We start from the raw sequence: 14760 nt of genomic DNA on the forward strand, positions 1-14760 counted from the left end.
TAACAATCCATAAAAAAAAAAAAAAAAAAAAAAAAGGAAAAGAAGAAAGACACTAAGTACCTAAGTAAAAAAAGACTATGTTTTTAATTTAGACAAAATTTTATTTATCTACCAACCACCTATTTTTCTTCTACGGCCACAGATAATATAGGATGTAAATATAATGTAAAATTTCCTTTCCTTCCTTCTATTTCAATAAATGTCTATTAAGTGGCTGCTATGTGCTAGGCATTAAACTAGGCTGAATAATAGTGTCTCTACTTAATAAGATTTATACTTTAGCTCAGAGTATAAATTTATAAACTTTAGCTCACATAGACAAATAATGATGATGGAATGGGCTAAGTACCATCATATAATTTCATGTACAAAGTACCATGGGATCCTTGTGAGAGGAGGCACATACTTTAATATAAATTAAACCGTGAGGAGCAGAAAGATCAGTTTGATCTTGATAAAATGAACCCCTAGGGTATATACAACCCAAGTCAACAAATATTTCTCCCTGTAGTTTCTAAACATTTTTAGGATCCAAACAGAATCATTTTTCTTGTGTCCTCCATTTTATATGAGGCAAAAAGATGCTAAATAACTGAATGTAGCTTTCATAAGGGTTTTTTCCAGTCTGCTGTTTATGATTTTCCTTCCAAAATAATGACTATTCAAAACTACACATCAAAGTTTTGCTTATATTTTTGTTATGAAGAATTTTCTTATCCCAGATAAAATCCTGAGCCTCAATTATGTGCTAGTTCAAAAACAGTAGATTAAATCTTGATAGCAACTGTAAAATAAAATGTGCATAGACTTTAATCTTGTGGAAATTCAAATACAATATGTGGAAAACAGAAAGTTCAGATGATGACAGAATACCTAATTTTATCATCAGTAGTTTCCTAATAAATGAATTTTGAATTATTTTATTGTGTTAACAACACTCTTTAGGGACTGTATAGGCTGTAATTAAACTGCCAATATATGACATTTAGCATGTCGCCTTCCACATAGTAGGTGCTCAATCCATATATGTAAGATTAAATGTAAAATGCTTATGACCACCTGACATTTCATCAAATAGTCATGTCTTTCTTTTTTTTTTTTTTTTTTTAAAGATTTTATTTATTTGACAGAGAGAGACACAGCGAGAGAGGGAACACAAGCAGGGGGAGTGGGAGAGGGAGAAGCAGGCTTCCCGCGGAGCAGGGAGCCCGATGTGGGGCTCGATCCCAGGACTCTGGGATCATGACCTGAGCCGAAGGCAGACGCTTAATGACTGAGCCACCCAGGCGCCCCTCAAATAGTCATGTCTTTCTAAAAGGCAAGACACTGTGAGGTTGTCTTTTGTTTCTCAGTATAGTAAGATGTCCTTGCTTCAAGAGGGCTGCCTGCTCAGTTAGAAGAGCATGTGACTCTTGACCTCAGGGTTGTGAGTTTGAGCCCCAAGCTGGGTTTAGAGATTACTAAAAATAAGTAAATAAACTTTAAAAATGGGACCAGTCTGGAGCTAAGCCTTCACCTCTAAAAGAGCAAAAATTTCTCTGATTTGGTCTGATCACAGGTGGTCCTTTTCATGAAAAAAACTAGGCCCCTACAAAATATCTTTTAAGGATAGTCTCCTTTTCCCAGGGATCATGAAAACTACTTCCATATTATGGGTTATTCTTTAAATTAAATGGGCTTTTTCATTCTAGCTTCTGAACCAGACTGAGAAACTGGAGAAGAAAGGTACCTAAATAAAAAGGTACCTAATTAGAGGTACCTAATTATATATATATATATATATATATATATATATATATATATATATATATACACACACACATATAACTCCATGTTTTGGCAATAAAACTCTTGTAGAACTCTTAGTTCTGTCCAGCTATCTATTACCTATCGATCATCTAGGCAGCTAGCTAGCTAGCTAACTACCTATCACCTATCTATTACAAGGACCCCATGGATAGTAGGATCTATTGTTATGTCGATTTTACAAAAATGGATATAGGACACAGGAAACTAAGGCTCAGAGAAGTTAAGTAACTTGACCAAGTCACACAAGCAGTAAGTGGCAGAGCTAAAATTCAAGCTCAGAGAGTCTGGCTCCAGAGTCTGTGTCTTTAACTGCAACTCTACACTGCTTTAAGCATCACAGCCTGGGAGGAGAGAGAAAAATCCATTTCCTGCTCGACTAATTTTTTTCTCTGTATAGATTTCAAGAGATTTGTCTAAGTCCGTTGATATAAGAGTGGGCAGGGACATTTGTTGTGTATCTACTATGAGCTGAGCACGGCGTTAGGTACTTTTCATATATAATTTCATGGTATCTTAAATATCATCTATCAAACTATTCAATGTAATCCTACTTTATTAATTAGAAAACTGAGGGTCAGAGTTTTTAAACAATTTGTCAAGAACAAATAGCTAGTAAGGGGCTAAGCCAGGGCTTAAAAGCAGGACTCTGTGTTCCCTACGATACACCATGCGCTTTCAAATCTGTAGATCAAATTCCAGATGACAGATCATGAAATACTCACCTGTGTAACCAGAAGCCTCTCAGAAATATTATTAGAGTTGAAAGTTACTCAAAGTCAAGATTTCTGCAAAGAGGAGAGAGACAGGGAAATTCTGCTTCCTGTCAAAACCCTGGGAGTGGGGATGTAAGACAGGCCTTGCGTCCTACCTTGATAAATATTGTCCTGAAGTAAGATTTGTGGCTTCTGCTTCCATGCAGTTCATCGTGCTGGGGATAAGCGCGAGTTCTGGCTGGATCATGGTGGCCGTGGCTACGGCTCTCGCAACCAGTTCCATGGCATCTTGTACATAGTACTCAAAGACGGACTGCGTTGTTTTTCCATGAGCAATGAGCCCGAGGGGCAAACCTTCTGTCCTTAGTTCCTCGACGTTCTGGGAATCCCCCAGCACCCAACGGAGCTCAGGGGGGGTTACTCCAAACTGGGTGGTAATTTCAAAAATCTGCCGGATACTTTCCATGTCACAGCCAAACATCACCATGGTGGGCGTACTGTTCTTAATACTCTCAAGCTGGACCTGCAGGAAGCTCAAGAGGTCCTCAGTGGAGGAGAGGTTGGTGGTGATGTTGATGATAGAGCCAAGGTGGAACTTGGAATTTTTCTGGGTAAGGAGGAGGAAGTCAGTGATGTTCCAGTCTTCTTGGCACAGCAACAAGCTAAAATTGTACCAGTTGTTCATGGTCAGGATTGAGACAGTGACATCAGCATCAGAACTTAATGAATTTTCTAAACTCAGTTGTAGGTGAAGGGGATTCTGTATTTAAAGATATGAAAAAGAAGAATTAGAAAGCATTGGCCAAAGATGGTAACATAGGGTATGTTTGCTTTCTTATGAGGCTTACTTAATCCTTTATTTTTCCCTGCGATATTCAAATGCCTCTGGGATAAAATTCCCATCATCTGGAAAACTATGTTTCCTATCTAATGGAACTACTGAATCCTTACAACTGATTTTCCTTGCTAAGAGTACCAGAGGGCAAATGGTTTTTGGTGTAAATGTCAGGGCTGATGCAACTGGTCTTTTTATCAGGCTTTTCTACTTCCTTATAGCTTGTCTCCTTCATGTATTCCATTTCTAACTATGGTTCTTATTAACTCACTTGTTAAATTCTCCTCAGGTGAAATAATTAAAAGAAATTATGTTTGCTTTCCTTTAAAACGAACAGCAGAGAAGTCTAAAACAGTGCAGGCACTTATATAAGGATGGTGTGGAAAATGGATACACCAGTTTCCTAAACTTTTAGCCTCTGAGGAAGGCATTTTTAATATAATGGCGCTACAGTCTGAATGTTTGTGTTCCCCCCAAATTCATGTTGAAATCCTAATGCTCAATGTGATGGTAGGAGGAGGTGGGGCCTTTGGGAAGTGACAAAGTCATGAGGGCAGAATCCACATGAATAAGATTAATGCCCAAGAGGCTTGAGAACTCCCTAGCCCCCACTACTGTATGAGTACATAGTGAGGAGCTGGCAGGCCGTGACCCAGTAGAGGGCCCTTACTTGGTTATACTGGCACCCTGATCTCTGACTTCCAACCTCTAGAACTGTGAGAAATCAATTTCTGTTGTTTACAAGCCACACAGTCTGTGGTATTTTGTTATAACAGCCCGAATGGGTGAAGACCTGTTATAATTAGCAATATATACATTAGGATAAAGTGTATAGTTTAGTACTGAAGACTTGATTGCATTTGTGTCTACTCACAGGGGATTTTTGCTGTGAAATGTGAAATGTGTGCCATTTAAACACATTTATGGAACTTCCATCACAATTTCATCTACTTATCGGATTCACCAAATCAATGAAGGAAGAGTATTTTTCTTATCTTTTCTTATTTGAAAAGTCACAAATCACTAATCATACAGGTGAAGTGGAAATAGTTCTCCAATGAATAAATTTGTTAACTGTTCTTCCTGAGAGCAGACATTTGACTTACTTATCCCTTAACATTGACATCCTGAGAATGTTTAGCACAGTACCTTCCACATACTAGGTGCACAATAAATATTGGCTGAATCGAACTAAACATGTTCCCACTGGAAACTATTAGACTATAGGACTATTTTTGAGAACTTCTAAACATTCAGGCAAACAATATTTGTAGAGAAATAAGGAAGGTTTTCTCAATAAAGTTTCAAGCGCTGAATAAAAGGTAAGTGTGGCCTCCCCTTACCCACCTAAAAATGTGTAACGAGAAATAAGATTTGAGCTGAACTTTTTTTTTAAAGATTTTTAAAAATTTTTTAAAAGATTTTATTTATTTATTTGAGAGAGAGAATGAGATAGAGAGAGAGCATGAGAGGGGGGAGGGTCAGAGGGAGAAGCAGACTCCCTGCTGAGCAGGGAGCCCGATGCGGGACTCGATCTCGGGACTCCAGGATCATGACCTGAGCCAAAGGCAGTCGCTTAACCAACTGAGCCACCCAGGCGCCCTGAGCTGAACTTTTAATTCTATGAAGGACCAAAAGAATTTTAATATGAGCAGACTAAGAGGTGAAGATTCAGAAGGGATTTTTTTTTTTATTGTTTTTTTTATTTTTTATTTTTTTTTTTAAGATTTTATTTATTCATTTATCTGAGAGAGTGAGAGAGAGAGAGAGCACATGAGAGGGGGGAGGGTCAGAGGGAGAAGCAGACCCCCCGCTGAGCAGGGAGCCCGATGCGGGACTCGATCCCGGGACTCCAGGATCATGACCTGAGCCGAAGGCAGTCGCTTAACGAACTGAGCCACCCAGGCGCCCTCAGAAGGGATTTATGGGAGAAAGACCATGGCCAAAGGCAGTAAATGAGAGCAATCATGTTGGTAGGTAGGATGGAGTTTTAAAATTTATTCTAAGAATTTAACTTTTGTCCTTCAAATTAAGCTTTTGAGCAGGGTTTGTAATGATAAAAGCAGAACTTCTGGAGAATCAGCTGTGGGCAGCATTCAACAGGGAGAGGGAAAATAAGCCCTTCAGCATGTTTACTAGGTGCTAAATATTTAAACTGGAAGCCAGTGTTGGTCATGGCAGGAAGGATATGAGAAAAGTTTTTTTTTTTTCATTAAAATTTAATGACATGATCAGATGTGAGAGGCAAAAAAGGGAGGGGTGTTAGAAACCAGGAGATGGCGTCCAGTAGGTAGTTCCTGGTTTCCAGGCTTGAGATGCCACCATACAAGATCTTGAGGTGAGAGGAATGGAAGCTTCCCTTCTTCACTCCTACTATTGATCAATATAAATTCCTCCAGAATGTTCTTCTTGGCCTCTTTTAGCTTTTCTTCCTTTCTATTTCCTCCTCTGCTTTAACCCTCTTCCAGAAGCAAAAAGGAACGGAGGGCAAGCTCTACATTTAGCCGGCAGGAACAAATTATTCCCAACTAACTTCTTGGCCTCAGCTCCCTATTCTGTTGCCAGCTTTCTTTCTAAAACATAAATATGACCATACCATTCTTCTGCACCATAACCTCTGAGTCACCCATAGAACAAATTTCAGAATCAATAGTATGGCTTAGGAGGCCATTTCTAGTCTTTAACTTCACCTCCAACACTCCAAACATGCAAACCAAGATGAGTCATAGTGGACAATTTATTTTTTTTTTTGTATCAGAGTGAGCATTTTCACACCTACACAAATGGGGTATGTTGATCTCTCAACATCTCCAGGATGCTTTTGCCTGTACTCATATTTATCCTTCAAAACTCAGCTCTTCCATGCAGATTTCCAGAAACTAGTTCATGTAACATTTACTACCATTTCTGCTGCTGTTAAACTTTAAAATTTTTTTTTGTTTTAAAAAATAAAAATTGAAGTATAGTTGACATAACTGTTGATCTTTTTTTCTCACAATATTTTTGCCCTGTTGATTTCCTGTAATGGTGAATTAGGTTTTTGTCAATTTGATTGTTCCTCTGACTCCTGACCAAGCAGAATTAATCATCTCATGTCTGTGTCATGGTCTCATTTTGGTCATCCCTCTAATACAGAACTCTTCACACCAGACTGTAGCTATTCAATTAAGTGTTTATCTCCCACACTAGACTGGAAGCTTCCTTAGGATAAAGACCATAACTCAGCCATCTCTTACCACACGGTTCTTAATTAATCAGAGATAGTATTTGTCAAACGCAGTTTTCTTTTGCTCACCTCAAGTCCTAGGCTATGATAATAATCTCTGCACTGAAAGACTGAGAAGAAGGCCAATTCCAGCAGAGCTTCAAGACCCAATATTTTGCCCCTAGTTGGAACAAAGTCTCCTCCATAAACTTCCTTCAGAGGGATTCATTAAATAGGTATGTAAGGAGCAAACTTTAATGGAAGCAGAAATGAAATGAAAAAGAAATGAAAATATTCTCCTCTTGCTAAATAGAGAAGTGAAATTAGCATTTAGCACCAGGCAGAAACAACTGCATTTGGCATGAGAGTGACATGGCAGTAAAATGAAGGACAACCTTCCCCCCCAGCCTGCCATGGATAATTATTAATCTGTATAATCACACTAGTCCCCACAAACAATTCTATTAAGAAATTCCAGTTGTTGAAGTTAATCCTTTAACAGATTTATCCTTTAACACCATTCTTCAAACAAATATTTACTAAATAATAGTTTGGAAGCATCTAGTGATGTATTTATCTAGTAGCCTCAGATGCAACATCTTCCAGTTCCTCTCCATATAATAATAAAAGCAGAGGTGCGCATGTCTGTGCACACGTGCACACACACACACACACACACACACAGATATGAAAACCTGTAACACTAAAATTCAAGCCTAATAGTAAATAAAACTTCCATCAAAATCTGGGGCTCGGCCACGGTCTTCTTCAGTCAGCTGAGCTTGTCTCTCCTTTTCTGGGGAAGTAGAATGGCTAGGGACAGTAATCCTGGTAATCTCTTAAATTCTGGCTCCATTATTTATAAGCCGAGCGGCCTTCTTCAAGTCACTTAGTGTCTCTGAGTCATAAATTCCCCATCTCCCTGGTGCACAGGGAAGGCCTAGGAAGTGGTAGCTATTACAATTTGCCTAGAGTTAAGTCATTGTGTTGGAAGTGCTTTTAAAGTGACTGCAATGTGTTTTTTTTCTTTGTTATTGTTCCTTTTCGTCTATTTTCACACAATAGTCCCTGCAATATGCATCTTTTACTAATACCAATTACACCAACTCCCTAGCAGGAAAACAGCAACTCTATCTCAGGCTGGGGGAGGCTATTTATTTGGGAGACATTGTGTTCACTGCAGAGTATCTGCTTCCCCCCCAAAAGAAAAAAAACCCCAAACCCCTCTTTCTTTGGTACTAATTCTAGTGTCACTTTACAAGTTAAGGAACTTTGGGCACCAATTGCTGGAAATCCATCAATCTTTGTTCTTCCCCAGAGCAGAGATTCAGCTATTTTCTGGATCAGTACAAGTTTCAGAAACAGGATTGGCTGCAGTCAAGAGCTTGCGAGATGCTTTGAGACATTCCCTGACAGAAGAAAAGAGGTAACGAAGCCAGGTTTGCTTTGAGAGTGAAGAAAAAAGTAGAATTCTCTCAGCCTTTCCCAGGCAAGCAAACCATTTAGTTTTGCCTTCTAGGCCAAAGCTCAGAAAGCTCAAATGAGCACAATATTTCCACTACTTTTAACAGAGATGAAATTCCCTTCCTTTCATGAGTCTGCTGATTATTGGAAGTGTTCAAGGGGCTCAGAACTGGTGTTCTCCCTGCTATCACTTCTCCTCAGCCAAGGAGGCTGTGGGAGGTTTGTGGTTTCTCATTATCTCACACCTCATTTGACCTATATTATACACAAGACTTTTATTTTTTCTGAATATTAAAGCTTATTCCTTTAGAAGTCCAGGCTTTTAAATAAATGAACTGTTTTTTTTTTTTTTTTTTTTTTTTACCATTGCATCAGGGATTCAGGCAAACAGAAGGCATAGTCCATGCCCAGAAATTGTAATCTAATAATAATAATACAAATGAAGAGCTAGTATCTACCAACAGCCCTGGTGCTTTATGCATATTGTCTTATTTTATCCTTACAATGGCCTCCTGAGGTGACGACAATGATTAGCTTTTTTAAATAAACGACAAAAATGAGGCTCAGAAAGAGTAATTTTTCCAAGGTTGCGCAGCTACTAAGAAATAAGAGCCTGGATCCAAAACCCAGCTTTGTAGGACTTGAAAGCCTGTGCTTTTGGCTAGTACTCTATACTACTCCTTTCCCTTGATAAGCACTTGTGAGGTAGAGCCTTGACATTTATAGACAATATTTGCAGTTCCGATTATTTGCAAGTAATCCTAAAGGCTCATGGAATCCAGTCACTTTTAAGATGTGTCATGGCAGGGGCGCCTGGGTGGCTCAGTCGTTAAGCATCTGCCTTCGGCTCAGCTCATGATCCCAGGGTCCTGGGATTGAGCCCCACGTCGGGCTCCCTGCTCAGCGGGAAGCCGGCTTCTCCCTCTCCCACTCCCCCTGCTTGTGTTCCCTCTCTCGCTGTGTCTCTCTCTCTCTGTCAATTAAATAAATAAAATCTTAAAAAAAAAAATGTGTCACGGCATGGGTTAGAATGACATGCCCCCTGTGGTTGGCACGTGGGAGCCAGGGAGGGGTTGAACCTGCCACTCAGCAGGCACATGGCTTCCCAGCAGTTTTCTTCACTTGTCCTTCCATTTGCAGCAACTCTTGTGAAATGACAAGACTTGTATTTCTTCATTAACAGCAGTTGAACAAAGAAAGTCAGTTGTATAATTGATGACATCTGTTTTTGTGTTTGGTAGAAGAAGAAAGTTTGGAAAGGCTCACTTAAATTTTTCATTTAGATTCTACTGAATTTCGTGGTTGAAACTATAATCTGTAATGGCGTTCCACCATAACGTATGAGGGTGTCAGCAAAGATTACTTAGGACATATCCCTCAGGATTTTTGAGTGATATGTAAGACAATACATAACAAAGTAGTAGAACACAATGAATGCTTCAGAAGGCAGGAATATGGATGCCTGGTGCAGTGGGCATAATATTGCCAGTCAGGCTGGGTGCAGTCTCTTTCACTGCAGCAGTATGGGGAAGACTAGAATTCACCTCCTGGAATAGAGAGGAAACTGGTTAGACTGACCTGGTCTTAAGAGGAAATGTTGGCATGCATAACATTGTCTTCAAAAACATCTGGCTGATTTATTCATCCAACCAAAAGTGTTGAAAGCCTATGACATGCCGGGCGATGGATAGAGCAACGCATGTTTCCAGGCAGAAGAAACACTGGAAGCATGCGTGCTATACCCTTTGAACCAACTTAATCCTTCTTCATTCCAGGCTGATTTCCAAAAAGGGAAGTCAGGGGCATAGCAGGTTGGTTTGTGGTGATTACTCAAGTTATCCACACTCAGCTTTTCATCACATATTTTTTTTTCTCATTCGATTTCCATTTAATTATTGATACCCAATTTGTTCATCCATATTCCACCCCATTTCTGCCTTTTGTATCTAGGTGGTTATATTTTGTTTCTCTCACCTGACCTTTTGTAATCTTTAAAGTCTCTGGCTGCCACTCACTTTCTGAGCCCTGGTAAGATATACCCTACCCAGGGGGCAACTTCTGGTGCTTAAAACTGTCACTTGGGGAATGGAGGGCTTCGATCAAAAGGATGTGGCTACCGAAGATATGTAGTCGTATGGTGCTTAGGGGAGCAGTCAGCTCAGGCAAAATGTCCCAACACAGGAAAGGGTGAACCAAGGACAGGGAGGCATTTGAGATCAGGAAAGACTATCAGCAAGCAAGAAGATCCAAAACCTTGGTCTGGGTTTCAGGTCACGGCAATTCCCAGGAGAGTCCAGAGGAGAACACGGTGGCTCTATGTGGAGTAACTCAGATCTCTGTTTGAACTGTGGTTCGTTTACCAGTTGTGTGTAACAGACTTTGTGAAAATCATTTAGCCTCATGGAGCTTCACTTTCCTTTTCTGTGCAATGAAAATGATTCTACCTACCTTGCAAGGTTTGTGAGGATTAAATAACATAATACATTAAAGCATCAGCACACAGTAAATAGTAAGTGGTAGTTCATAGCAATGCTGTTGCTGCTGAGATTAGGAGCGTTAAAACCAAGAGAATCTAAGTATAAGGGCTAGACTGGTGGTCCATTTGCTTTATTTAACGAACAGTTGAATACGTATTTTGAGCACCTATTTTGTGCCAGTCACTGGATGCTGACTATTGAGACTACAGTAGTGAATAAGACTGATACTGTCCTTTCTTTCATGGACGTTAAACTCTATAGGGTACTATCATCACCACCAGGACACAAATTGATGGTTTAGAAATAAAGCAGGTGACCAGTGACAAGAAACAGGGCCCAAAGTCTAAGCCAGACTAAAAGGAATGTTGATTTGGCTTTTCGGTTTTAGATTAAGAGGCAAATATCATCACAGCATTCTTGCTCACATTTTGGACAAGCCCTGGACACTGGGGCAGGACCAAATCTACAGGTGGAGGTCAAGGGACCACGGATGAATGCGAAGAGAAGAGGAGGCTAGATGGAGGGAGAATATGATAATTAGGGAGGCTATGTCACATGCCTAATGTGTAGTGAATATTTGGTAAATATCAGCCTCTTCCTCCTTATTATTATTATTATCATTATCATTATTAGTGTTGTGAATAAAACTAGCACACTTCCTTGGGCTGACACAGTTGATCCTTCCCTGATGACTCACAGCATTTTGATGTCTGCAGTAGTCTTTGTACCTGACTGCAGGGCCACGGGGCCAGCAGGTGTCAACGTTGACTGAACCAAGGGGAGTTGAGCTATGGCGATGTTGGAACTCTTGAGCCTCTTTAGAAAGTGTATTTTCTCTCTTTCCTGCCATGGTGTCAGGCTATCTCCCATCCCTTTTCATTGTGTCAGTGTGCCCACCTTCACCAACTTCTTGAAGCCCCTTTTAAGATACTTTGACCTCAAAAAAAGAGCCTAACTCTCATTTCACAATTTTGTCTAAAATAAGAATAACATACATCAAGACCACCCTATAAGCAAAATGGATCAGCTTTAGCAGTACTGAGGAGGCTGTGGACTGGTTTTGAGATCAGGACTGTTCTGGGGATTGTGGTTTCCATTTCTTCAACCGTGACGAGAGAATAATTACTAATAGTCAACCAACTACTTCAGGGCGGGGGGTGCCTGTGAAGGTACTTTACAAACACTTTACAGAGCATTATAAAAACAGATGACACGATCCGTTTGCATATCTATTTTCTGGACAGTAGGGGGTGGCAGGATCAATAACCTACAGAGAGGTAAAGGAGGCATTTCTGGAGTTGGATATTAAAGCTAGATTTAATCGTCAAATTCTATGCCAACTTTTTAATGTTCATATTACAAAAAGACAAGATTATTTTTATATTTTAAGAACTTTTGGAATAAAGTTGTTAGTTTAAGAGTGATTTTAGTTACTATTTCACCACCCAGGTTTTGGTCAAATTAAGTAATATTTGAATGAATGTACACATCTGTATGTATCAGCAGGCAGATGATTTATAAGATAATTAAAATTTATCGAAGTGTTCAAACTATTGTTATAGACACTCTCGGTGACAAACTCTGGCATATTTTCTTATAATGGGAACTATTGAAATGTGCACCAGATAATTAAACTGTCTAGCATGCAAGTTAAATTTCCTATGGAAATTTGATTACTTTGGTCAATGCAGCTTGAAACTATTATTAAGAGATGGCTTATGTCACATGCTAATTTGCTTTATTACAGTGAGAATGAAAACTCAGCTAAATGCTGATTATTTCTATTTTTAAATACCCTCTAGGACTGACACCACAGTTGACATAAGCTTTTTTTCTCAATTCCTTAAGCCATTTTTTTTTACTGATACAAGTACAGGTTTTGTACATTTAAACCATGGTTCAACTAATTGTGATGTAATATGGCTTTCATATATACTGGTTTAGTGCCCTAGATTAACACTAAATCAGTTTAATTGCATAACAGCTTCTTATTTCATTTGGAAATTAAAAAAATTTGTATATACTCACATTCCTTGCCTGCTACCTGACATTGACCAGTTTAACACCATAAAGAGTATTAGCATGCCATTAAACAGTATCTCAGTAAATTTCCATTTTAGCACCTTATTTCAAAACTTGTGATCCACTAATTATGATTAAGCTTTGCTGCAATGACATTTTATTTTACTTGCATTACCAGGCACACATTAGCATAATTAATTCTTTGTACCTTTCAAGTCCTGTTTCAGAGTAAGATGGCACTGGAAATGTTGATTTAGTTCTTAAAGTCTCTAGTCAGAAGGCAATACTTTCTCATGAATTAGTGATCAAACTCAGAGGCTTTTTAAGCAGTTGTGGCGACCTCAGGTCTAGGACAATGAATCCTGAACGAACGGGTCTATGTTCTTCCAGGAGGGTCTGTATGAGCATTGTCACTGATTATGAAATGAAAAAAGACCTACTTGGCTAGTTATCAAAATTAAGATTTGTATTGCAACTGGCCCTGTTGTGAACTCACTTGTCAAATCATTGCCTGTATCCATTCAAGCCCAGTAATAATCAGATAGGGCAGAACGATTAAGTTTAAATGATCTACCAAAAGCCAATTAGTGTACTTATGATTTTATCATTTGGTTTGGTTTGGAAGTTCACCTTAAGGTTCACCTAACACAAACTCCTGTACTGTTTAAGGAATGCCATGAATTAAAGGGTAAGAATGATTTAAAGGCATTTCTCAAATGAGGAAGGTTACTAATTTTTTTGAGGTGGTCTGTCTTCCTTATGATCTTTAATGAATATGACTGCATTTTAATATTTATGAATATCTGCTTGTGTTGAATTTTATCTCCTGAATTTTAAAGGAAAGATTCGGGCTCAGCCCAAATTTGCACACTCTAATCTCTCTGTAGTCCTTAAGCCACAAATAACTGCCCTTTATAAAAGAGGTAGAAAGAGTGCATTGATTTATGAATTCAATAATTTTTCTTCCCCACTGTGACAAACATATATAATCACATCATATTCTGAGAGCACAGAACAATTAATTACTAATATATTTAGTGTTAAAAAGAATCAAATCAAATACAATGAGTTTTCTGGGTTTCCATCTGATTTACTGTATAAGCCTTGGAATTATGTCTTTCTGGAATTATTTACTGTCCTTATACAGTCATTCTGTTAACATTTTTTAGCCTCTGTTGGCATTATTTTCTTCGAAACTCCTGCCAAAAGCTTTTAGGCTTTCAAATGGGAAGAACCTCCAAAGACCATCACTAAGTTTTCTAAGTCAGTCATGGAGCACAGACCCAAAAAGAGAACAGGGACCCTGAGAGGTCTTTACTATTTCCAGAAAAAAAAAAAAAAAGGGAATTGATAACTCTGTCTTTATAATATAGACCAGCACTCAAAATGCTAAATTCACAATGTTGATGATTCTCTCCCCTTTCTGTGTCCTGGCTGGTCCTGGAGAACCCTGGTGTCCTATCTCCTGCCTCCCTTTCCAGATTACACAGGATCCATCAGAGCAGTCAGTGACATTCTATGTATTCTCGCCCTCACGCTTACCTCCTCGGAAGCACAACAGTGGTGTCATCTTGTCCTGTTTATCCAATTGCCTAAATATATCAGTTTCCTTTTATCTTGGAAGCCATCCCCCCAAACTTGGACCTCCCAAGTGCCCCGGCTGTGTCGCCTCCACATTCGTGGGGAGTTCACTTTCTCCGCCAGGAACTCTCTTCACCTCTCTTTTGGCCTCACAAACTTCCAGACAGCTTTCCTTCAGTTAAACATGGCCGACTTGCCTCACCCTTGAGCTGTGTTACTTCCTCCCTTTTATCTGCTGCCCTTCCGCGCTCTGCACATCCCCCAACCGCTTACAACATGACACAGGCATTACTCCTTTTCTCATCTCTCTCCTTCCCTGACCATTTGGGGGCTAGATATATTGTCTTTTATAGTAAAATCCTGAGTAACAGTGCCCAGAAAAGAAGAGACTCACGGCGAAGATTCGTTGCCTGAATGAACAAATGGTGATGTGTAGTTTAGATTTAGACAGAGAAGCCTGACCTTTAGCTGAGATGTGGGCCTATTTTTGATGAGTCATTTTCCTTCCTATTTGACTAATAGGGTTTCTCTCTAGAGGCAAGAGTAATTATTATCTGCTTTCCCATAAAATCTTCTCCTTCCAGATGACACAAAAATTCTCTGATGTCAATCAGGAAAGTAGCACCTGAATGCTGAGAAGATTGACAGAATTGC

At 39.3% G+C, this 14760-nt stretch overlaps 1 protein-coding gene across 4 annotated transcripts in view; it reads right to left on the reverse strand.

Moving 5' to 3' along the window:
• Nucleotides 1-14760, reverse strand: part of GRIN3A (glutamate ionotropic receptor NMDA type subunit 3A) — a 148687-nt gene that overhangs the window by 101923 nt on the left and 32004 nt on the right. For all 4 annotated transcript variants that reach the window (XM_036065886.2, XM_036065887.2, XM_036065888.2 and 1 more), the window contains exon 2: nt 2678-3282. In XM_036065886.2, the coding sequence (XP_035921779.2) occupies nt 2678-3282 (605 nt within the window). The remainder of the gene's footprint in view (nt 1-2677; nt 3283-14760) is intronic.

This window comes from Halichoerus grypus, chromosome 14, assembly GCF_964656455.1.
Source record: "Halichoerus grypus chromosome 14, mHalGry1.hap1.1, whole genome shotgun sequence".
Taxonomy (NCBI): Eukaryota; Metazoa; Chordata; class Mammalia; order Carnivora; family Phocidae; genus Halichoerus; species Halichoerus grypus.